This window comes from Entelurus aequoreus, linkage group LG05, assembly GCF_033978785.1.
Source record: "Entelurus aequoreus isolate RoL-2023_Sb linkage group LG05, RoL_Eaeq_v1.1, whole genome shotgun sequence".
NCBI lineage: Eukaryota > Metazoa > Chordata > Actinopteri > Syngnathiformes > Syngnathidae > Entelurus > Entelurus aequoreus.
The window spans coordinates 20,971,530-20,995,113 of NC_084735.1; the positions used below are offsets into that span (position 1 = coordinate 20,971,530).

At 41.8% G+C, this 23,584-nt stretch overlaps 1 protein-coding gene across 1 annotated transcript in view; it reads left to right on the plus strand.

Moving 5' to 3' along the window:
• Nucleotides 1-23,584, plus strand: part of macf1a (microtubule actin crosslinking factor 1a) — a 389,896-nt gene that overhangs the window by 211,033 nt on the left and 155,279 nt on the right. The window contains 15 exon segments of the mRNA XM_062047376.1: nucleotides 892-903; nucleotides 1,322-1,476; nucleotides 4,569-4,695; nucleotides 4,778-4,961; nucleotides 5,033-5,181; nucleotides 8,879-9,057; nucleotides 9,121-9,259; nucleotides 11,322-11,515; nucleotides 13,298-13,457; nucleotides 13,523-13,606; nucleotides 13,675-13,782; nucleotides 13,852-13,950; nucleotides 16,019-16,141; nucleotides 16,206-16,297; nucleotides 17,798-17,933. Coding sequence (XP_061903360.1) covers nucleotides 892-903; nucleotides 1,322-1,476; nucleotides 4,569-4,695; nucleotides 4,778-4,961; nucleotides 5,033-5,181; nucleotides 8,879-9,057; nucleotides 9,121-9,259; nucleotides 11,322-11,515; nucleotides 13,298-13,457; nucleotides 13,523-13,606; nucleotides 13,675-13,782; nucleotides 13,852-13,950; nucleotides 16,019-16,141; nucleotides 16,206-16,297; nucleotides 17,798-17,933 — 1,941 coding nt within the window.

Here is a 23,584-nt window from a genome sequence, read left to right on the forward strand (position 1 = left end):
TCAGCAACAAACTGTAATATCTTACTGAGATCATTTAGGACCAAAACCCTTAAAACAAGTAAAACACTCTAACATAAAACCTGCTTAGTGAGAAGAATTATCTTATCAGACAGAAAATAAGCAAATATCACCCTTATTTGAGATATTTAATCTTACTTAGATTTCAGTTTTTGCAGTGTACGTCCGTGTACCACTCCGTACAGCGGCGTTTTAAAAAGTCATACATTTTACTTTTTGAAACCGATACCGATAATATCCGATATTACATTTTAAAGCATTTATCGGCCTATATTATCGGACATCTGTAGCAAAAATGCTTTGAGCGCTTACTCAAAAACAGGAAGTACATTTTCAACCCGCAATACCTGCAGTGAACAAACTTGTCCAAAAGATGGCGCCTTAGCAAAAACAACACACCATTTCAGTTCTTTACTTTGTTTAACTTTAATGCAAACTGTTGAACACAAAACATTATGGGCACTAGTGGGGGGAAAAATGCATAAATTAGCCTTTCCGTCTTATAAGTTGCAGAGTTCGAAATCTAAGAAAAAAGTTGTGGCTTATAGTCTGGAATTTGACCACTTATTTTTTTAAATTATAGTGGAAGCTGAGCTTCACCACTGATCTCATTAATAATATAAAAATACAAACAAATAGGAATTGTGTATACATTTTCCAAAAAGTCAGTTCTTGGTGAGCTAAAATGGAGGCAGCATGCAAAGGACTCAGCATTTTGTCCCCTTGTCATCACCTATGTGTTGCATAACGTCATGAATCTGCACATGAGCACAAGTCAATATGTTTTCTTCTTTCTCTCCATGCCCTCACCTTTCTTTCACCTCCTCCCCTCGCCACTCGTCCTTGCTGTGGTCTGTGCGCCGGGCCGCCAAGACAAACGTTCAGGTAGAGCAGCCTCTGTCTTCTTGCACCGCTCACACTCCTGTGCTTCCCGTGCTCGTTAGCGCACTAAACCAAACATTTGATTTGATTGGTCGGCGAGGCTTTCCTGTCCACTAGCAAGCGCTGCGTTGTCTTTGCGCTCAGCTGCAAACCACACCAGAGGTTTTTGTACGAGTGACGCAGCTTGTTTAAGTGTGCCATCTCTAACGATTACACGCCATCCATCGTTTGTTTTATGTAGCCTCTTTTAAGTTGCATGTTTGTGTTTTTCTTTGGCTTACCTCAGCACATTTCCATTGATTTGAATCATCTGGATGATCAATAACCTCCATTTTGTTTCCCCCATTCTCACTCCTCGCCCCCTCCTCCATCCTCGCCGCCTGCTCTCCCCCCCTGCGTGCGTGCGGCGTGACCTTTTCAGATCACAATAGGCCTGGGGGACGAGTGTGTGCTGGAGGACAACTCTCAGCGGACCAAGTGGAAGGTCATCAGTCCCACGGGCAACGAGGCCATGGTGCCCTCGGTGTGCTTCACTGTGCCCCCTCCCAACCAGGAGGCCATGGACACCGCCAGCAGGTGGGACGATGGCCGATACGGCCTAAAATCTATACTGTGATATAACCTGCGATAACCAACAATATACTATTTGGTCCGGGTACTCCGGCTTCCTCCCACCTCCAAAGACATGCACCTTGTGGGGCAGCATCGCTCGGTTGGTAGAGTGGCCGAGCCAGCAACTTGAGGGTTCCAGGTTCGATCCCCGCTTCTGCCATCCTCGTCATTGCCGTTGTGTCCTTGGGCAAGACACTTTACCCACCTGCTCCCAGTGCCACCCACACTGGTTTAAATGTAACTTAGATACTGGGTGTCACTATGTAAAGCGCTTTGAGTCGCTAGAGAAAAGCGCTATATAAATATAATTCACAATTCACACCTGGGGATAGGTTGATTGGCAACACTAAATTGGCCCTAGTGTGTGAATGTGAGTGTGAATGTTGTCTGTCTATCTGTGTTGGCCCTGCGATGAGGTGGTGACTTGTCCAGGGTGTACCCCGCCTTCTGCCTGAATGCAGTGTTTAAAGATTCAGTGTTTAAAAATTCAGTGTATACAAATTTGGTGTTAAAATATTCAGTGTTTAAAGATTCAGTGTTTAAAATGTCAGTGTATACACATTCAGTGCATAAAAAGGGACAAGCGGTAGAAAATGGATGGATGGGTATATATAAATGACAATAGAACCATAAAACAGGTTACAAAGTGTCCTAATATAGCTGCTGACATATGTTGTATTATATTACGTAACTTCCTTGTTAAATTACTGTTAATATCTGATTTATTTTTGTTGTAGCATGTTTCTATTTATATTTCTAAGCACTTATTCTTATGTTTTTTTGGGGGGCACCAATCCAATACCAAGTAGTTACAGGGGCAGTATTGGTCACACCAATGCTGATACTGATACTTCACATTTTTATGGAGAGTAGTTTGTGTCGAAAAGCTTATTTATTTATTTATTTTTACACTGAATTTATGTAGCAGAATTTTTTTGTTAAATAAAATCTCCCGCTTGTTTTTAATCAGAGGTGGGTAGAGTAGCCAGAAATTGTACTCAAGTAAGAGTACTGTTACTTTAGAGATGTATTACTCAAGTAAAAGTAAGGAGTAGTCACCCAAATATTTACTTGAGTAAAAGTAAAAAGTATGTTATGAAAAAAATACTCAAGTTCTGAGTAACTGATGAGTAACCTGTTCGTTTAATGATGACGGCAACAAATAATGCACAAAAACATAAAAATAGCAATGAGCAAATTCAGAGCCAGGAATATCTCTTAAGCAACTAAAACAATAATATATATTAAATAAAACATTAACATTAAAAAAATTAAGGCAAATTGAGCCACAATAACTTAACAGCACCATAGGCTCAGTAGGCAGAGATTACAAAGGAAAATAACAAGTTAGCCTTTACGCAAACCATAAACTGATAGGTGTGGGCTGCATCTGGGAACACACTGTGCACTTCTGAATGGTGTTTCTATGCTTGCGTGTGTGCGTGTGTCTTTGTCTGTCTCTCTATGAGGCTGCAGTGCGTTAATAAATGTCCCCACAAGATGTACATTTGACAGTGATTCATAGCAGGGAAGCTAACATCAGCCTACGGTGACAGCCAAAATATCTACTAACGTTACTTACCGCGATGTGCTTCCTCAAATTTGATGTTGAGTTCATGTAAGCTTAAGATTGTTGCCGCTGAAACTTTATGTGCAGTTAATCATGTGACCGCCTGGCTCTGTTTGATTGGTGAAACGGAGTCAAACGTCACCAGTGGCTGCATTTGATTGGTGAAACGGAGTCAAACGTCACCAGTGGCTGCATTTGATTGGTGAAACGGAGTCAAACGTCACCAGTGGCTGCATTTGATTGGTGAAACGGAGTCAAACGTCACCAGTGACTGCATTTGATTGGTGAAACGGAGTCAAACGTCACCAGTGGCTGCATTTGATTGGTGAAACGGAGTCAAACGTCACCAGTAACTGCATTTGATTGGTGAAAAGGAGTCAAACGTCACCAGTGGCTGCATTTGATTGGTGAAACGGAGTCAAACGTCACCAGTGACTGCATTTGATTGGTGAAACGGAGTCAAACGTCACCAGTGACTGCATTTGATTGGTGAAACGGAGTCAAACGTCACCAGTGACTGCATTTGATTGGTGAAACGGAGTCAAACGTCACCAGTGACTGCATTTGATTGGTGAAACGGAGTCAAACGTCACCAGTGGCTGCATTTGATTGGTGAAACGGAGTCAAACGTCACCAGTGGCTGCATTTGATTGGTGAAACGGAGTCAAACGTCACCAGTGACTGCATTTGATTGGTGAAACGGAGTCAAACGTCACCAGTGACTGCATTTGATTGGTGAAACGGAGTCAAACGTCACCAGTGGCTGCATTTGATTGGTGAAACGGAGTCAAACGTCACCAGTGGCTGCATTTGATTGGTGAAACGGAGTCAAACGTCACCAGTGGCTGCATTTGATTGGTGAAACGGAGTCAAACGTCACCAGTGGCTGCATTTGATTGGTGAAACGGAGTCAAACGTCACCAGTGACTGCATTTGATTGGTGAAACGCAGGCATGCGATAGATCCTACTTTGAAGGTCTGTCTGACAAACCAAAACAAACAAAGCGTGCATTAACAGATCGATAAAAATCAGTAGCGAGTAGCAAGCTGAATGTAGATAAATGGAGCGGAGTAAAAGTAGCGTTTCTTCTCTATAAATATACTCAAGTAAAAGTAAAAGTATGTTGCATTAAAACTACTCTTAGAATTACAATTTATCCCAAAAGTTACTCAAGTAGATGTAACGGAGTAAATGTAGCGTGTTTCTACCCACCTCTGTTTTTAATGAATACTTAGGCCTACTACGCTACTGTATTTTAATGGCAAGTTTTCTGAGGTGGTACTTGGTGAAAAAAGTTTAAAAAAACACTGATTTATATTGTATGTAGCCTATATTGTTCAACCTTCACTGTTTTCAGTGCTTCTCTCGCAGCAACTACGCAATAATATTATGATGATTTCCTCCTAAAAATGATAAGACATAGAATAAATAGCAGGTGAAAAGAATAGTGTATATGGTGACTAAATGTTGTGTGTCAATGTGCAGGGCAGAGCAGCTCTACCAGAAGGTGATGTCTTTGTGGCACCAGCTCCACGTCAACATGAAGAGCGTGGTCTCCTGGCACTACCTCCTCAAAGACGTCCGCACCGTCTCCGAGTGGAACCTGGACACGGTGAGACTCCTCAAACCTCGGGAGAACGCCCACGCGTATCTCCTCTCCCGCTCATCTCCGTCTCTCTTCTCGACCCCGCCAGGTCCGCTGCCAATCCCCGTCAGAGCGCCAGCAGGTCCTGGATCACCTGGAGTCCCAGCTGGCCGACTTCCTGTCCGACAGCAGAGAGAGCGCGCTGTTCACGCCGGCCGAGAGGCGGCAGCTGGAGGCGGACGTCCGGCAGGCGCAGCAGCACTGTCAGGACCTGCTGCGCAACATGGAGACAGGCGAGCGCGCACTTTTAAGGCGCAGTCCTACAACCTGTGATGCTGACCACTTGTGTGTCCTCTGTATACAGAAGAGAAAGACGAGTCGGTTTCCCGCTCCTATCTGTCCGAGCTAAAGAACGTCACTTTGCGTCTAAACGAGGCCGAGCAGAGATTGATCAATGGCATTCAGACTCCGCCCCCGAGCGGTGACAACACTGAGAGGATCGCTGAGCACGAGGTGAGTTTTCTTTGCATGGGGAATAACAGCAAGTTGCTATAAACTATTATATATATATATTAGAGATGTCCGATAATGGCTTTTTTGCCGATATCCGATATTGTCCAACTCTTAATTACCGAATCCGATATCAACCGATACAGATATATACAGTCATGGAATTAACACATTGTTATGCGTAATTTTGTTGTGATGCCCCGCTGGATGCATTAAACAATGTAACAAAGTTTTCCAAAATAGATCAACTCAAGTTATGGAAAAAAGTGCCAACATGGCACTGCCATATTTATTATTGAAGTCACAAAGTGCATTATTTTTTTTAACATGCCTCAAAACAGCAGCTTGGAATTTGGGACATGCTCTCCCTGATACCCACTACAACTATGGGAAATACTATACTTTGACTTTCACAAAGTGCATTATTTTTTATTTTTTTTAAACATGCCTCAAAACAACAGCTACAAAAACAATGAAGGCACACAGCTTCAGTCCAGAGTATACTAGAGTAATACAGTAAACAATAACAAAGTCCTCCTTTAGTGCAAGACTGCCTGGTATACTGTATAACAGGAAATTATAAACTGGGCTCAATCTGCCCTGCTCTAACGTATTTGTATGAGTAACACAAATGTGCTGCAAGCGAGTGGTGAGTGCTTGAAGTGGCCTAGCAGTCAGCCAGAGCTTCTGAAATGCTGCGTTGAGACAGGGCATCTTCGTTCACTGCAAGCTGCAAAGTGTGCGCCATGCAGGGCAGACTAGCCACACCAAACTCCACCGTAGTTTTTGCCATACTACGTGCGTTGTCCCTGACCACAATGTAGGCTTTCGCCATGGGGTGGTTTTTGTTGTATTTTTGTTTTTTCTCTGAGTCTTTAAGTGACAACTGTGTGGTACTACTTTTTTTCGGTGTTTGCTTTTCATCCGTCTTCTGCTTGTATTCATCGTGTATCTCCTTATGATTCTTGAAGAGGTGGGCGATCAAATTGCTCGTATTAAAGGAAGACGTCTCGGTTCCTCCTCGCATAACCAACTTTTTGCAGTCATTGCAAATTGCCAGTTTTTTATCCGATAGACACACTTTAAAATAATCCCAAACCATAGACATGGTGTCGTTAGTCAGTCACCGAGCTCGCTCGCTTGTTAGCCACGGCTACAGCACCGGCAACAACACACTCTTGTTGTTATGCTCCGCTCGCGGCGGTTTGATGAGGTCATCAAGCGTCGCCAGTAAACCTCTCATGCTGCAGTCGTCAACTCCTGTGTTGTGTGTGGGAGAGGGGAGGGGCTGCTGACTGGGAGACGCATCTGCTCTGTACTTCCCCCTACATCCGTGTTTTACCGGAAATGTACAACTCCGTACAGCAGCGTTTTAAACAGTCATTAATTTTACTTTTTGAAACCGGTACCGATAATTTCCGATATTACATTTTAAAGCATTTATCGGCCAATTTCGGCAGGCCGATATTATCTAGATCTTTAATATATGTATAAACTATAAAGGCAATATAACATACATCCGTAAACGTGGATGCATATGCAAAAGTGCAATATATTTATCTGTACGGTAAATCTTTTTATATCTGCACCTTCTTTTGTAAATGCAAACACTCTGCACCTTATTGGTCTTTTATCCTGCACTACAATGAGCTAATGCAACAAAATGTTGTTCTTATCTGTACTGTAAAGTTCAAATTTGAATGATAATAAAGGAAGTTTAAGTCTCTAAGAGTGGAGCTTGCAATTACGCTTAAATGTTAGCATGTGTCAAGTACCGTAATTTCTCTGTTCTCAATTGTTGATGACTGAAGTGATGATAACAACCAAACCTAACACCCCGGATTGTAAATAATGTAAATAATTCAATGTATATACCCTGATAATTATCTTGTGTGATGACTGTATTATGATGATAGTATATATCTGATAGTATATATCTGTATCATGAATCAATTTAAGTGGACCCCGACTTAAACAAGTTGAAAAACTTATTTGGGTGTTACCATTTAGTGGTCAATTGTACGGAATATGTACTTCACTGTGCAACCTACTAATAAAAGTCTCAATCTATCAATCAATCAAACCGAGTTATGACTCCTGTACATAAGGAAAAGTGTCTAAAAAAGTTAGCATGCTGCTACTGGTAGCATGCTAACAGTTAGCTTATGTCAAATACCAAGGTATATGACTCTGTGGTAAACAGTTGCAAAAATAGCAACAACAAAAAATAATTGCATGCTAGCCATTAGCATATGTTAAGTACCAAGTTACAGTATAAGACTGGGAAAAAGGTTGTAAAATTAGCAACAAAAAAAGTTAGCGCGCTAAACGTGGATGCATACGCAAAAGTGCAATATATTTATCTGTACAGTAAATCTATTTATATCAATACCTTTTTTTGTAAATGCAAACAATCTGCACCTTATTGCTCTTTTATCCTGCACTACAACGAGCTAATGCAACAAAATATTGTTCTTATCTCTATTGTGAAGTTCAAATTTTAATGATAATAAAGGAAGTTTAAGTCTCTAAGAGTGGAGCTTGCAATTACGCTTAAATCTTAGCATGTGTCAAGTACCGAGTTATGACTCCTGTACATAGGGGAAAGTGGCTAGAAAAGTTAGCATGCTAACAGTTAGCTTATGTCAAATACCAAGGTATATAACTCTGTGGTAAACAGTTGCAAAAATAGCAACAAAAAAAAAAAATTGCAAGCTAACCATTAGCATATGTTAAGTACCAAGTTACAGTATAAGACTGGGGAAAAGGTTTGTAAAATTATCAACAAAAAAAGTTAGCACGCTAATAAAGCACATCATAAAACGTTTGGTGGACAAAATGAGACAAAGGAGTGTTATAAAACACGTCTTTATGTGGCAACGTCGGAAAAAGTTGTACGTGTTGACAAACTACGGTGCGTTCAAGTACCGCCGAAATTAGTAGGACAAAACGGCGCTCGCCAAATACTCTCATCAGTGAAGTATGTTTAATATAAATAGTGGGATTTCTTACAATTAGGAAGGTTTGTGTCATGTTTGTCCTCTTACAGAAACCATATCAAAACACAAAAATATATTTTTCCTCTCCATCTTTTTCCATTTTCTACATTTTTGAAAAAGCTCCAAGGAGCCACAAGGCGCTAAAGAGCTGCAGTTTGCCGACCCCCGTGTTAGACTTACGATTTCAAAGTTATCCATGAAATGTAAAAGTTATCCATGAAATGTAATTTGTAAAAATGACAATGATTTTGCCAGCTCAGTTGCAGAACTGAACTTCCAGAACTTCCAGTCCAAAAAAAAACAAAAATAAAAACAAAACAAAAAAACAACAACCTGGTTATAAAAATGGCAGCCCAGTCACCAGAATTTTACCTTGAAAAAACACTGGTACCGTATTTCCAATTTACAGTAATGTGCTGTAAAACAATTGTATTTTTACGATAGAATTCAGGCAACTGAGCTGCCAGTTTTTTTAACCGTAACATCTCAAGATTTTTTTTAATTATTTTTTTTACAGTGTATGGGAAAAAATGTAATAATGAAATGTAGTTCATACCAAAGACTATAAAAATGGGACCCATTACCTCCCTGCTTGGCACTCAGTACGGTTGCAAAATGTTATTATTGAATTATTATTATTACGATTTTTTTGTTTTGGTGTACATAACTTGTCAGAATAATCATACCCCTTTAACTTCCAGACGCTGCACTCCGAGCTGGACGGCCTTCGCTCCAGTTTGGGCGGCGTGTCTTGCCGCTGCGTCGCTTTCTTCGAGGAGAAGCCGACGTCCTCCAGCGCCCCCGCCCTGCGCTCGGAGCTCAACCAGGCGGTGGAGAAGATGGACAAGCTTCACTGTCTCTCCTCCGTCTTCTTGGAAAAGTGAGTGTGGTGGTGCCACTCGGCTAAATGGGGACTGATTGCCTTCACTTTTAACCTCACAAGGTTAAAAACGGTGGATGTCCTGATTCGCTGCCTGGAGGAAGCGGAGAGTCAGGTGAGCAAGTACGAGACCAGACTGAGCGAGGAGGACATCGTGCCTGCGGACACGACGGCCATTCAGACCCTCAGAGAACAACTAGGGGTAAGTAAGAATGGGTCCCGAATCAGGTACCTTTTTTTTTTAGCACCGACCGAATCCCACCGGTCCTTCTGGGCACCGATTCACTTAAAATCCAGCGGTACCATCTTAAGGTACCTGAGTACGCACGACTGCCGACTCTTTGCACTTGGGCACTTGACGATCACTCCAGCAGCACTGAGAGCCAAATTACTTCTAGGTAGAGATGTCCGATAATGGCTTTTTTGCCGATATCCGATATTCCTATATTGTCCAACTCTTAATTACCGATTCCGATATCAACCGATACCGATATATACAGTCGTGGAATTAACACATTATTATGCCTAATTTTGTTGTGATGCCCCGTTGGATGCATTAAACAATGTAACAAGGTTTTCCAAAATTAATCAGATGCATTAAACAATGTAACAAGGTTTTCCAAAATTAATCAACTCAAGTTATGGAAAAAAATGCCAACATGGGACTGCCATATTTATTATTGAAGTCACAATGTGCATTATTTTTTTTAACATGCCTCAAAACAGCAGCTTGGAATTTGGGACATGCTCTCCCTGAGAGAGCATGAGGAGGCTGAGGTGGGCGGGGTTGGGGGTGCGGTGTTTTTGGGTAGGGGGTAGCGGGGGGTGTATATTGTAGCGCCCCGGAAGAGTTAGTGCCGCAAGGGGTTCTGGGTATTTGTTCTGTTGTGTTTGTGTTGTGTTACAGTGCGGATGTTCTCCCGATATGTGTTTGTCATTCTTGTTTGGTGTGGGTTCACAGTGTGGCGCATATTTGTAACAGTGTTAAAGTTGTTTATACGACCACCCTCAGTGTGACCTGTATGGCTGTTGACCAAGTATGCCTTGCATTCACTTGTGTGTGTGAAAAGCCGTAGATATTATGTGATTGGGCCGGCACGCAAAGGCAGTGCCTTTAAGGTTTATTGGCGCTCTGTACTTCTCCCTACATCCGTGTACACAGCGGCGTTTTAAAAAGTCATAAATTTTACTTTTTGAAACTGATACCGATAATTTCCGATATTACATTTTAAAGCATTTATTGGCCGATAATAACCCCCCCCCCCCCCCCCGCCCCCGCCCCCTCCAACCCCGCCCACCTCCACCTCCAGCATGTCCCAAATTCCAAGCTGCTATTTTGAGGCATGTTAAAAAAAAATAATGCACTTTGTGACTTCAATAATAAATATGGCAGTGCCATGTTGGCATTTTTTTCTATAACTTGAGTTGAAGTTGTTCTCTTATTTTGGAAAACCTTGTTACATTGTTTAATGCATCCAGCGGGGCATCACAACAAAATTAGGCATAATAATGTGTCAATACCACGACTGTATATATCGGTATCGGTTGATATCGGAATCGGTAATCAAGAGTTGGACAATATTGGATATCGGCAAAAAAGCCATTATGGACATCTCTACTAATATACATTGCCTTTGCTGTTGACATGCTACTGATTAGCATTAGCGAATTAACACAGTGATTTCAACACCTAAATTTGTTAATGAAAACTACAACTGAAATGCACATTACAATCAAACATCTAGTGCGTAATAAGTACATTACTTACAGTATTAACACTTTTTAGGGCACAACAAAAGACTCTACAGCAAAGACCAAACTGACGAGCCAACACACCATAAATTATGGCCTACTGCCATTTAACGTCTTGGACTTGCAGCTGTAAAAAAGACTCAGAAACGTGATAACAAAACAAGACTTAAAAACTGGACAGCAGTTATAATCAGCTAACTTGTAATGTTTTTTATTATCAGAAACAATATTTATTAAGACACAAAATTACAGAAAATTGATGCCGTTGAGTACTGGTATTGGTTCCCAGGTGCATTCCTCCAAGAACATGTTAGATTTGTTGTAGACTCCACAAATAGTCCAAAAACTTTGAATGCTTGTTTGTGTATACGTGTCCTGTGATTGGCTGGTGACCAGTCCAGGGTGCCCAGAAGTCAGCTGGGATAGGCTCCAGCTCACCTACTGAGGACCAGCGCCGTAGAAAGGGGATGATTGGGTCGCCCGATAACGCTGACTCTCCATCGTCCTCCTAGATGTGGCAGTCTGAGCTCGGCGAGCACGAGGGCGTCTTCCAGTCTCTGGAGTCGGACGTGCTCAGAGCCAAAGAGGCGGGGTCTCAGCTCGGCAAGCTGCATCCAGACCGCAGCCCGGAACTGGAACGCTACCAGGAGCGAGCCAATCAGGCGGCCGAGAGGTGGAACGGAGTTAAGAGGCAGATAGAAACAAGGTGGGTGTCACTGCCACAACATTAGGTACACCTGCATTGTCCAATCCGGTCTTCCAGGAAAAATCTAAAAAAAATTAAAAAATTATTTTATTTATTTTAAGGCTAAAAAGTTATATTCATACAGTTTATGTAGACATCTCAATTAAATAAAATATTGTACAATTGTATTTGATTTCAGGAGTTTTTTTTTAGGGTCAGTAGGTTTTTACAGTTGAATTGCTGATTAGAATGGATTACAATAGCCTTTAATGTCTTTGCACTGGAGGTGTATTGAAATTTGAGGGAGCCCCTGTAAAAACGACCACGCACCGCCAAGATACAGTAGACAAATAGACCAAAAAAAGATCATTTTTACAGAGCCTACTGGGCTACAATGAGAGAAAGCAGGTATGACCTGGTTGAGTTTATTGAGTTTGCACAAGTACCTTCCATGATATATATAACTGCCCAAGATCATTTTCATTGCATTTCAGTGGTTTAAAACAAAGCTGAGAATTATGCCTCGTTGTCTGGTGCCATCTAGTGGTTAAGGGGCACAATTACGCCAAAATAATATTTTCTTGTTTTTCGGTCTGCAAGAATGAGATTCATTCGGTTTTCATGTAAAAACACTGTAAGATACTAGTTAAAATGGATGTTAATGGGGCCAAAATAGGTCTTAAAGGGGAACTGCATTTTTTGGGGAATTTTACCTATTGTTCACAGTCATTATGAAAGGACATGTTTTTTTTAAAAATACATTCTAACTTGTAAATAAAAGTAAATAAAAGTCCGCTTACAGCGGAGCCAAATGAGAGGTCCTCTATTTCACCCATAAAATCCAATAAAAAATCACGTAAAAAGAGGCAGCAATACTCAATTTACATTTTGTGGCTTTAATATTAAGCAAGTATTGGTGATATTGTTATTATAAGTGTTAAAGCAGACAAACTATTTATAGCGGCGCTGTGATCTTAAGCTTGTGTGTGGTGTTTACATAATTGACTGGTCAGCTGTTTCCTTGAATAAATAATGCATCTCACCTTGATAGTAGAAGGATGAGGACATAATATGACATGTTGGTACACTTTGACAGACAATTAAGACCTGTAACTTGTGAGAAGGACACGAAAAATACGCTTGGCCCCACCCTCCTTTTCTTCGCCAGGATTATGAGTCATTTTTCACCTAAAACAGGAATATAACAAAATTCTACTAGTCGGCATCCTAATGACAGCAGACATGGTACTGTAAGTTATGTTTTATTATGTTTGTTGGCTCTCATGAAGTCTGCAGTGAGTAATAATCAGTGATTTTGGACGTTGAAATTAATGCGCCGTGTATGTTTAAAAAGATCATAATACGTGAATATTAAGTGTTATAAATGGGCTTGTTACTACATTACATATATATTTACATCATGTATATAATACCTTAATGGATGATTGGATGTTTTTAAGTGCTTTATAGACAGAATAGAGTTGCTCCATTGTAAGCAGACTTTTACATGAATGTATTCAATATTTAGAATGCATCCAAAAACAAAGTCCATCGGTTGTCTTGTCTTTTATAATGTTTGTGAACCATAGGCAAAATTCCACAAAAAAAAGTGCAGTTCCCCTTTAAGAGAAAGTGTGCGTACTTTGTTTAAATCCTACAAGAACTTGTGGGAAAAAAAACTACCTGGTAAAATTGCAGACCGCTAAACTGTTTTGGGCCCCTTGGGGTGCACAAGGGTTACTAAAGACATTGTTAAATGGCTCTTCTGACAATATCTGACTTAGTTTTGTTCTGTTGATTCAGGCGGACAGAACTGGACTCTGTGGGCTCGGTCCTGCAGCAGTACAGAGACGGTCACTCCTCTCTCATCAAGTGGATCGAGGAGACAACTGAGCGCCAGGAGAACACACAACCGGATCAGACGGACAGCAAAGCGCTGTCCGAGCAACGGGCCCAGCAGACGGTGAGTCAAAACCTTTGAACTGGGATAAGGAATACTCACAATACCATTTTAAAAACCAACCCCAGGCTCTGGTGGCTGAGATTGAAGAGAACCAGACCAAACTGGACGAGTGCCAGACTCACTCCAAACAGTACTGCACCTCAGTCAAGGCAGGTCTCCGCCTCACGAACACAAGTCGTAGCATGCTCGCCACGGTCTAACCGTCGCCTCTTTGCAGGACTACGAGCTGCAGCTGATGACTTTCAGAGCTTTCGTGGAGTCCACGCACAAGTCGGCAGTGAAGAGGAGAAGGATGCACTCTTCCTCTGACGCCATCACTCAGGAGGTGAGAGTCCCGATTGAAGTATATTAGTTAAAGTCCCCTTCTGCTGTAACTGTGCGTTAACGACTACAGTTCATGGACCTGCGCACACGCTACACAGCATTGGTCACCTTGACGACGCAACACGTGAAATACATCAGTGATGCCCTGAGAAGACTGGAAGAAGAAGAGGTGAGAGGATGTTCACTGTCATCAAACCTAACTTCAATATACCGTATTTTTCGAAGTATAAGTCGCTCCGGAGTATAAGTCACACCGGCCGAAAATGCATAATAAAGAAGGAAAAAAACCATAAGTCGCACTGGAGTATAAGTCGCATTTTTTAGGGAAATGTATTTGATAAAAGCCAACACCAAGAATAGACAAGAATTTAAAATAAATAAAGAAAAATGAACAACAGGCTGAATTAGTGTACGTTATATGAGGCATAAATAACCAACTGAGAACGTGCCTGGTATGTTAACGTAACATATTATGGTAAGAGTCATTCAAATAACCATAACATATAGAACCTGCTATACGTTTACCAAACAATCTGTCACTCCTAATCGCTAAATCCCATGAAATCTTATACGTCTAGTCTCTTATGTGAATGAGCTAAATAATATTATTTGATATTTTACGGTAATGTGTTAATAATTTCACACATAAGTCGCTCCTGAGTATAAGTCGCACCCCCCGGCCAAACTATGAAAAAAACTGCGACTTATAGTCCGAAAAATACGGTAACTGCATACACACCTTTTTGAGCGCCGTGTGTAATGTTTTATATTTTCAATGGAACATATAAAATGTTGGTGTTGTTTACTTGAGTCATATTGCCATCGTAGTACAGTCTACACGTATCTCTTATGTTTGACTGCCATCTACTGGTCACACTTATCATTACACCATGTACCAAATAAAATTGCTTCAAGGCCAGTAAGCAAAACCAGAATTCATCCGTACATTAGGCGCACCGGGTTACAAGGCGCACTGTTGAGTTTTGAGGAAAAAGAAGGATTTTAAGTGCACTTTGTAGCCCGGAAAATACGGTAATAAAAATGGACTCCTACACGATCTCTTCATCCGTATAGTGCAGGGGTCGGCAACCCAACATGTTGAAAGAGCCATATTGGACCAAAAATTAAAAAATCGAATCTGTCTGGAGCCGCAAAAAGTTAAAAGCCTCATGTAAGTGTAATAATGAAGGCAACACATTAAAAGTAAGTGTCTCAGAGGGTGAGACAACTCCTGAAAATTACTGGCTTAAAACTGCCAAAGGTATAGATGTGTGTGTCCAAGTTAAAAGAAAGGACAGGCTGTCTTCTAATGGATTTATTACAATCTCTGTCAACTGGGTAACGTTTGCTGTGGTCTGGAAAAACATAACGTTTGCTGTGGTCAGGAACATCATGAAACACAATCAGAAATGCAGCCAATATTACATACAGATAATGTGTCATGAGACATGCACCTATCAATTAAATACACAGAGGACTTAATTAAGTAAAGGAAATTAAATTAACTCAAATATACCTACAGACAAGGCATAATGATGCAATATGTACACACAGCTAGCCTAAATAGCATGTTAGCATGGATTATTAGCACTCCAACAAGTCACCAACATCAACAAAGTTCCCCTTTGTGCATTCACGCACAGCATAAAACGTTTGGTGGACAAAATGAGACAAAGAAAGAATGGCATAAAACACGTCTTTCTCTTGTAGCGTCGGAGAAAGTTATACATGTAAACAAACTACGGTGAGTTCAAGGACCACCAAAATTATTAGGACAAAACGGCGCTGGCCAAATACTGTCATCAGTGAAGCACAAACACAATAAACAGTGGGATTTCTAACATTTAGGAAGGTTTGTGTTATGTGTGTCCTCCTACAGAAACATTATTAAAAGAGCAAATATATTTTTCCCCCATCTTTTTCCATTTTTGAAAAAGCTCCAGGGAGCCACTAGGGCGGTGCTAAAGAGCCACATGCGGCTCGAGAGCTGACCCCCGGTATAGTGATAACCAACAAGCTCGATTTCACCCGTCCACACATAAACACTTGAGTTTTGCATCATAGCTAATAAAGCAAATTAAAAGACGACTTTATTTATCTGTGTATTGCTGCAGATTGACTCTAGTCCTGCGGGAAACACTTTGACCCACATTTTAGCCTCTTTATTGTAGCAAAATTGCTATCAACATAGTCTCCTTAGTGGATACAATCATGTGGTCTGGTTTCTGTCCATGCAGAAAGAGGTGGAGGAGGAGAAGCAGGCCAGAGTGGGTCAGGTGTCAGACCTGCTGGGATGGGTCAAAGGTCTCCAAGGACGGACCGGCGGCCCCACCGCTGAGTCGTCACTCGCAGCCCAGCAGGTAAGGGTTAATTCACACACGCTGATGTGAACAGTCCCCATCATGTGTGTGTTCTCCTCTGAAGGCCGTCAGCGAGCAGCTGGCCGCCAAGAAAGACGACGTGGCCGAAGCCATCAGGAGCACGCATGTCTTCTTGCTCTCCAAACAGGCCAGCAAGTAAGTCCTCGTCTTTGACACCTCGCTTCCCGGAATAGTCCACATTGTCAAACGACGATTCCTACTGTATTTTCCATGATCAGTCTGCAGACCGGAAGAATTAGCTGACACAACATACTTGCCAACCCTCCCGATTTTCCCGGGAGACTCCCGAATTTCAGTGCCCCTCCCGAAAATCTCCCGGGGTATCCATTCTCCCGAATTTCTCCCGATTTCCACCCGGACAACAACATTGGGGGCGTGCCTTAAAGACACTGCCTTTAGCGTCCTTTACAACCTGTCGTCACGTTCGCTTTTCCTCCATTCAAACAGTATGCCGACCAAGTCACATAATATATGCGTTTTTTTCACACACACAAGTGAATGCAAAGCATACTTGGTCAACAGCCATACAGGTCACACCGTATAAACAACTTTAACACTGTTACAAATATGCGCCACACTGTGAACCCACACCAAACACATTTCGGGGGAACATCCGCACCGTAACACAACATAAACACAACAGAACAAATACCCAGAACCCCTTGCAGCACTAACTCTTCCAGGACGCTACAATATATACACCCCCCCCCCCCCCCCACCTCAACCCCTCCCCCCCAACCCCGCCCACCTCAACCTCCTCATGCTCTCTCAGGGAGAGCATGTCCTAATTTCCAAGCTGCTGTTTTGAGGCATGTTAAAAAAAATAATGCACTTTGTGACTTTAATAATAAATATGGTAGTGCCATGTTGGCACTTTTTTCCATAACTTGAGTTGATTTATTTTGGAAAACCTTGTTACATTGTTTAATGCATCCAGCGGGGCATCACAACAAAATTAGGCATAATAATGTGTTCATTCCACGACTTTATATATCGGTATCGGTTGATATCGGAATCGGTAATTAAGAGTTGGACAATATCGGAATATCAGATATCGGCAAAAAGCCATTATCGGACATCTCTAAATGTAATACTTATAAAGTATCAAAAATAAATAAATAATTTTTTATTTTTTTTAAAATAAATAAAGTATCAAAATGAAGCACCGACCTGAAGCCCTACACCAAGCCACAAACAAAATATCTATATGAAGTACATGATATGCATGTAGACAACTTCATAGACACCATTATAGAAAACAATTATAGAAAGATATAAGAAGCAAGCAGGGTCCGCTGAAGGGGCAGGGGGATTTAATAATGTCTTTAGACAAAAACAGACCAATGCACTGAAAAAAATGCAATACAACATAAATCACATTAGAAATGTAACTAAAATATAAATTTTGCCACAACGGCACATCACGCACTCAACCCCAATTAACAAATGGGTGTCCAAAGTGCGGCCCACGTTTGATGTGTGTATTGGTTTGTAATACATTGCAGAAACAAGATCACACCAGGAAAATAGATCAAATAGTGCCTCTTCTTCAAGGTTGGCATGTCTGTACTTCACCGTCCACCCTCTAGTTCCGGTCCCGTAACCCCTGTCCCTGTGTGTGTGCCACCCGTCCAGGCTGTGCCCGGAGGAGCGCGCTGAGGTGGAGGCTCAGCTGGACCAGCTGACGTCAGCCTACAAGCAGATGTGCGACTCGTCCACGCAGCAGCTGCAGCAGCTGGAGCGACAGCTGGCCGACGAGGAGGAGAGAAAGGTGAGTTATAGTAGACCAAGACAGAATGAGGGAGAAACAAAGAAATGTTGCTACAAGCTCAGCGTGTGTGTGCATGTAGTTTGTTCACAATATTCCGAAAGATGAATTCACTCGGTTTAACAAGAAGAGCCTGTTCAGACGTGTGTCTTCACTAAAATGTCCTCCCGGATGTCGTCTGACCACATCTCTGGCATGGAACACCTTCACGATGTTCATCAAACTCCGCACTCACTCACGTCACTAACTCACCACCGCCATCATCGTCATTTTCATTATCATCACCAACCTGCTGGCCGCTGAGGTAATTAACACCAGGCCTTAATGCTACGCACACCAGCAGCGTCACATTGTCGACACTTTTGGCGGCCATCTGCCTTTTCTGTGTGGCAATATGTTGCCATATTACCATACCAATATCTTTATCAATAAGCAGCAGTGCATCCTCCGTATATTCAGCTTCAAAAAGATAAGGTTGTCAATCCCCATTTGTCCAAAAATAGTCGTCTTCGTTGTCAGCTACTAAGCTGCCCTGATTAGAAAACACTTGTTTGTTTCTGGAAGTGCGTTGCTATGGAAACAAAAATGAATGCGCTGAGGAAAGAAGCTTTGGCGATGCTTAAAATGACCAAAATATATTAAATATTGTACACATTACATATTGTTATGAACATGTCCGTTACTACATTATATATATACTTGCAGTGTGTGTATATAAAACGTTGGAGAATTTTGAAGTTGTTTTGGAGGGCTTGGAAGGCTACAACGGTGACTCCCATTTGCTGCATTTTGCAAACTTTTTTTATCATCTTCAGAACCCTGAAAATAAAAAGACGTGTGTTCTTGTCGCTCACAATTATTGTTAACGATAGGCAAAATTCCCAAAAAAGTGCAGTTCCCCCTTAAAGACAAGAGTGGTAATAATAAATACGTGTTTCTCATAACTACCATTGTTGTCTTTTTGACTATATTCCCTTGATTAAACCTTTTATCGACATCCTATATTACAAAAAATAAAAGTATGTATGATTCCTGCTGATATATCGGATAATATTTTATCTTATCGGAAGGGAAAAAGTTGTAGTGGGACATCTGCAGTTTATTAACAAGGTTTTTTTTATTACCTTTTCATATTTTGACCATCAGTTTTGTTTTTCGTGTTTGATTAACTTAAATTAACTTAAGTGGCCCATCCACATCCATCAATCTATTCTGAAGGTGTACCTAAGAAAGTGACTAGTGGTTTAAAAGTCAGCTTCTTTTTTAGAGTGGATAGTGGAACAGATATTTCCAGATACTCTTGAATATGATAGAGCAGTGGTTCTCAAACTTTTGTCACAAAGCACCACCTCAGAAAAAAAGATGGAGCTGAGAATCACTGCGTATACACTATGTATATATATATATATATATATATATATATATATATATATATATATATATATATATATACTACCGTTCAAAGGTTTGGGGTCACCCAAACAATTTTGTGGAATAGCCTTCATTTCTAAGAACAAGAATAGACTGTCGGGTTTCAGATGAAAGTTCTCTTTTTCTGGCCATTTTGAGCGTTTAATTGACCCCACAAATGTGATGCTCCAGAAACTTAATCTGCTCAAAGGAAGGTCAGTTTTGTAGCTTCTGTAACGAGCTAAACTGTTTTCAGATGTGTGAACATGATTGCACAAGGGTTTTCTAATCATCAATTAGCCTTCTGAGCCAATGAGCAAACACATTGTACCATTAGAACACTGGAGTGATAGTTGCTGGAAATGGGCCTCTATACACCTATGTAGATATTGCACCAAAAACCAGACATTTGCATCTAGAATAGTCATTTACCACATTAGCAATGTATAGAGTGTACTTCTTTAAAGTTAAGACTAGTTTAAAGTTATCTTCATTGAAAAGTACAGTGCTTTTCCTTAAAAAATAAGGACATTTCAATGTGACCCAAACTTTTGAACGGTAGTGTATATAATGTATATATATGTGTGTATATATATAGATTTATATATAATAGGTATAAACTGATAAACAAATGTGTTGCTTTGCTGTTGTGTACGTGTACCAGAGGACTGCTATGCCCACAAACAAAAACACTTCACCATGAGCATGTTGTGTCCAGATCACGTGTGTATTTGTCTGTGTGCGTGTGTGTGTGTGTTTGCGACTTTGTGTTCTAATGCAATTCTTTAACTGTGTGCCACTTTTAAACCCAGCTTGAAAATCACTAACAGCCGCCCAAGGAGCCTCGTGGACATCCTGGTCATCGACAGGTTCTGTCATGAGGAGACTTTTTAAAAAGAGTGTAGTCTTTAGTCAGGAGAGTAAAAAGAGTGTTGTGTTTAGTCAGGAGAGAACGGAGTGGCATGCACAACGCTAACAAGTAGCTTCTCACGTGTCACGCCTCGCTCTGCCCGATTAAAAGTGTGTGTTGGACTTGACATGCACGGATGGTAAGTACTGCTTGCTTCTTTTATTATGTTGCCTTAGAATATGTTTTTCTCTTACTATAATTTTGTGCTTCTTTTATGTGCTTAATTGCTTTACCTGGCTTCAATGCAACTTTGGGCTGTAATGCATGCTTTTATTTCAGAGAAATATGACATAGGACCTTTTTATTGCGCTAACTAAAATATACTATACATTTTTACTACAGGCTTACCTAATGTATAATAAATAACTCTATAATATTATATAAAATACATTTTGTGACTTAAACTGACATTATTTTTTTCTCTTTTGTAGAATGACAGTTGTATCGCTGGAGTGATCGACTTGGGAACGGTGGAAACCTTCCCAGTTTTTCAAGCAGCTCAACGTGGTCTCATTGACCAGGACACTTGTCATGTTCTGCTAGAGGCCCAGCTCATCAACAAGAGGGGGCTCCTCTCCCTCGACGCCCCTCTCTGCCTTTCCCTGGATCAGAGTCTGATTCAAGGTCTAGTTGACGAACACACCAGGCAGACTCTATTGGAGTTGGAGAGTGCTTTGCTCTTGGTAGAGAACACAAAGTCTACAAGTGGCCAACAGCTGGATGTGCACACACTAGCTGCAGCCGTGGAGTCTGGGCTCATAAGAGAGGAGGTCGGACTTCGTATTCTAGAGCTGAGAGAGTCTGCAGGATGTTTAGAGCAAGAAGACTTGAACCTCTTGCCTATGAGAACCCTCCTCAAACTTCAGACAAGGCTTCATCACAGAGAGCTTATTGACCCGAACACAGCAGAAAAAATAAACCTTGACAAGCTCCAACAGCGCTGTGTCCACGATGACGATTCCGGTCTTCTTCTGCTTCCTGTCCAACAACAACCTGGAGGAACTGTCTGCCTATGCTCCGGAAGAAAAGTTGGCATCTTCCGCGCCATCGAGGAAGGTCTGATCGACCGGCAAGTGGCTCTGCGACTACTTGAAGCTCAACTGTTTGCTGGTGGGATTGTTGACCCTCGAACTGGTCACCGGTTAACTGTTCACGAGGCGGTTCGCCATGGGCTCATGGACCAGGACTTGGCTTGTGGCCTGTTTGTGCGCCAGCTAAAAAATGGTGGCATTCTCGACCCTTTAACTATGGAGCGTTTAGATTTGGAGGAGAGTATCAACAGGGACATTCTCTCTTCCCATTTGGCTCTATTGGTCCTAGAGTCTCTCTGGACGTTTATGGGAATTATTTGGCCTGAATCTGGTAAAGTCTTGTCCATTGTGGAGGCTTTTCAACAATCAGCCATTTCAGGGGAGTTGACACGACGCATCCTAAGGCAGAGACATGCCATTGGAGCACTCTACAACTCAGAAACTCTCCAGCTGTTGCCTTTAAATAAGGCTGCAGAAAAAGTATTGGAGCCTAGGGTCATACTTTGTCTGAAAGACATCCATTTACCAGATGTTCTCTTTAACATGAACCCGTCAGGCACGCCCTCACTAAACCGCTTGAGTTGGGGTTCTTTGAGCTCTTCACCAATTACATCATCTCCCACAGACCTTGTGTGGACCGATGGAACGGATCCTAACCAGCAAGCGAAAGAAAAACTGCTCTTTCACCTCATGGCTCACAGCTATGTGGATGCACACTCGGGAAAACGCTTGGTGCTGTTAGATCCTGAGTTGGTGGAATTTGTTAATGCTGCTCAGTTGAAACCAGGAAACAGAGTTGAGATACATAAAGATGTTTTAAAGGCATTGAGTTTGACAGAAAAGGAGATAACTGACAGGCAATCTGACGCTGAAGAAGGAACTTCCAATGGAGTCACACAACGTAAAGATTTGGAGCCCATTGGCACCATTGGAAGACAAGAAAGTTACAACTGTAAAAATGACAATGAGTTACAACCTAAACCATCATTGATTGTTGTGAGATCATCCGAAACTGTGGTAGTTAAATATACTAACACAAACGATGGAGAAACAGAAACATGCCCTCTGGAAATTCCAGAATCCAGAAAGGGTCCAGAAAATGAATTTGCAGCTAATGTTACGAAACTCCCGGAGACATCCACAATAATCGTTGAATCAAAGAACAATGACCGTAAAACCTTTGCACCTAACGAAGACATAAATGAAGATTCAAAATATTTTAGGAATCAGAACAGGAGTGAATCAGAGATGCTCAAACAGGAAATACCTGTCTCAAAGCTGGCTGAGCCTGTAGCTGATGTCCCCGAATCGGCATTCGATGAAGAAGAGGAGGAGGAGGATGAATTGGCAAGGTTAGTCTTGGATCTCAACCAGGGGGGGCTGATGACTGACGAAGGTGAAAAGTTACTCCCGGATGAAGCTGTCGCTCAGGGTGTCCTTCCTGGTCACACTGCAGTCAAATTGATGGCTCGGGCAGGTTTTTTCGGGGGCTTCCTCGATACCAGAAGCGGTGAGTCACTTAGCCTAGATGACGTCATGCAGGAAGGCTTGCTAGACGAGGATCTGATGTGGAGTGTCCTCAAGTCGGATAAAACCCTGGCAGGAATTTTGGATGTAGAGAGAAGTCGGATTTGTGGAGTGAGGGAGGCAGCTCAGGCTGGTTTGATCGACGATAACACTGCAGCACGAATGCTGGAGGCTCAAGTGGCATCTGGGGGTGTGGTTGATATACGTAGGGATAAGAAAGTCTCCGTCACTTTAGCATCAAACCTCGGGCTGATAGAAGACTATCAAAGAGATGAATTGGCAGCCTTAGAGAAGGCGTGCAAAGGAAAAGTTAGCAAGACAGATGTAGCCCTTGCTAAAGCTAGCTTACAGTTACAAATGGAAGGCATTATTGACCCAGTGACGGAGTGTCCAGTTCCTTTAGACAAAGCAATTGAAAAGGGGTTAGTAAATCCTAAAGATGCATATCAGGTGTTGCTCAAACAGGTGGCTGAGGGCGGGATCATTCATCATCCTTCAGGAATGAGGCTCTCAGTTTCTGATGCTGTTGATAGAGGTCTTGTAGATCGATCTATCGCTCCTGGGTTGGAAGAATTAGAGTGGGCTTACCGAGGACAAGTCAGCCCCTCAAACGCAGAGGCTTTAGCTTTACAGGCAACAACGGGGTCTGTCTTCGACCCTGAATCGGGATGTAAAGTTACTTTGACAGGGGCTGTTTCTAGGGGTCTTCTTGAAGAGAAGATTGCAAGTGAAGCCATGGTTTCAAGTGCAGTAACACAAGGGGTGCTTGACCCCCA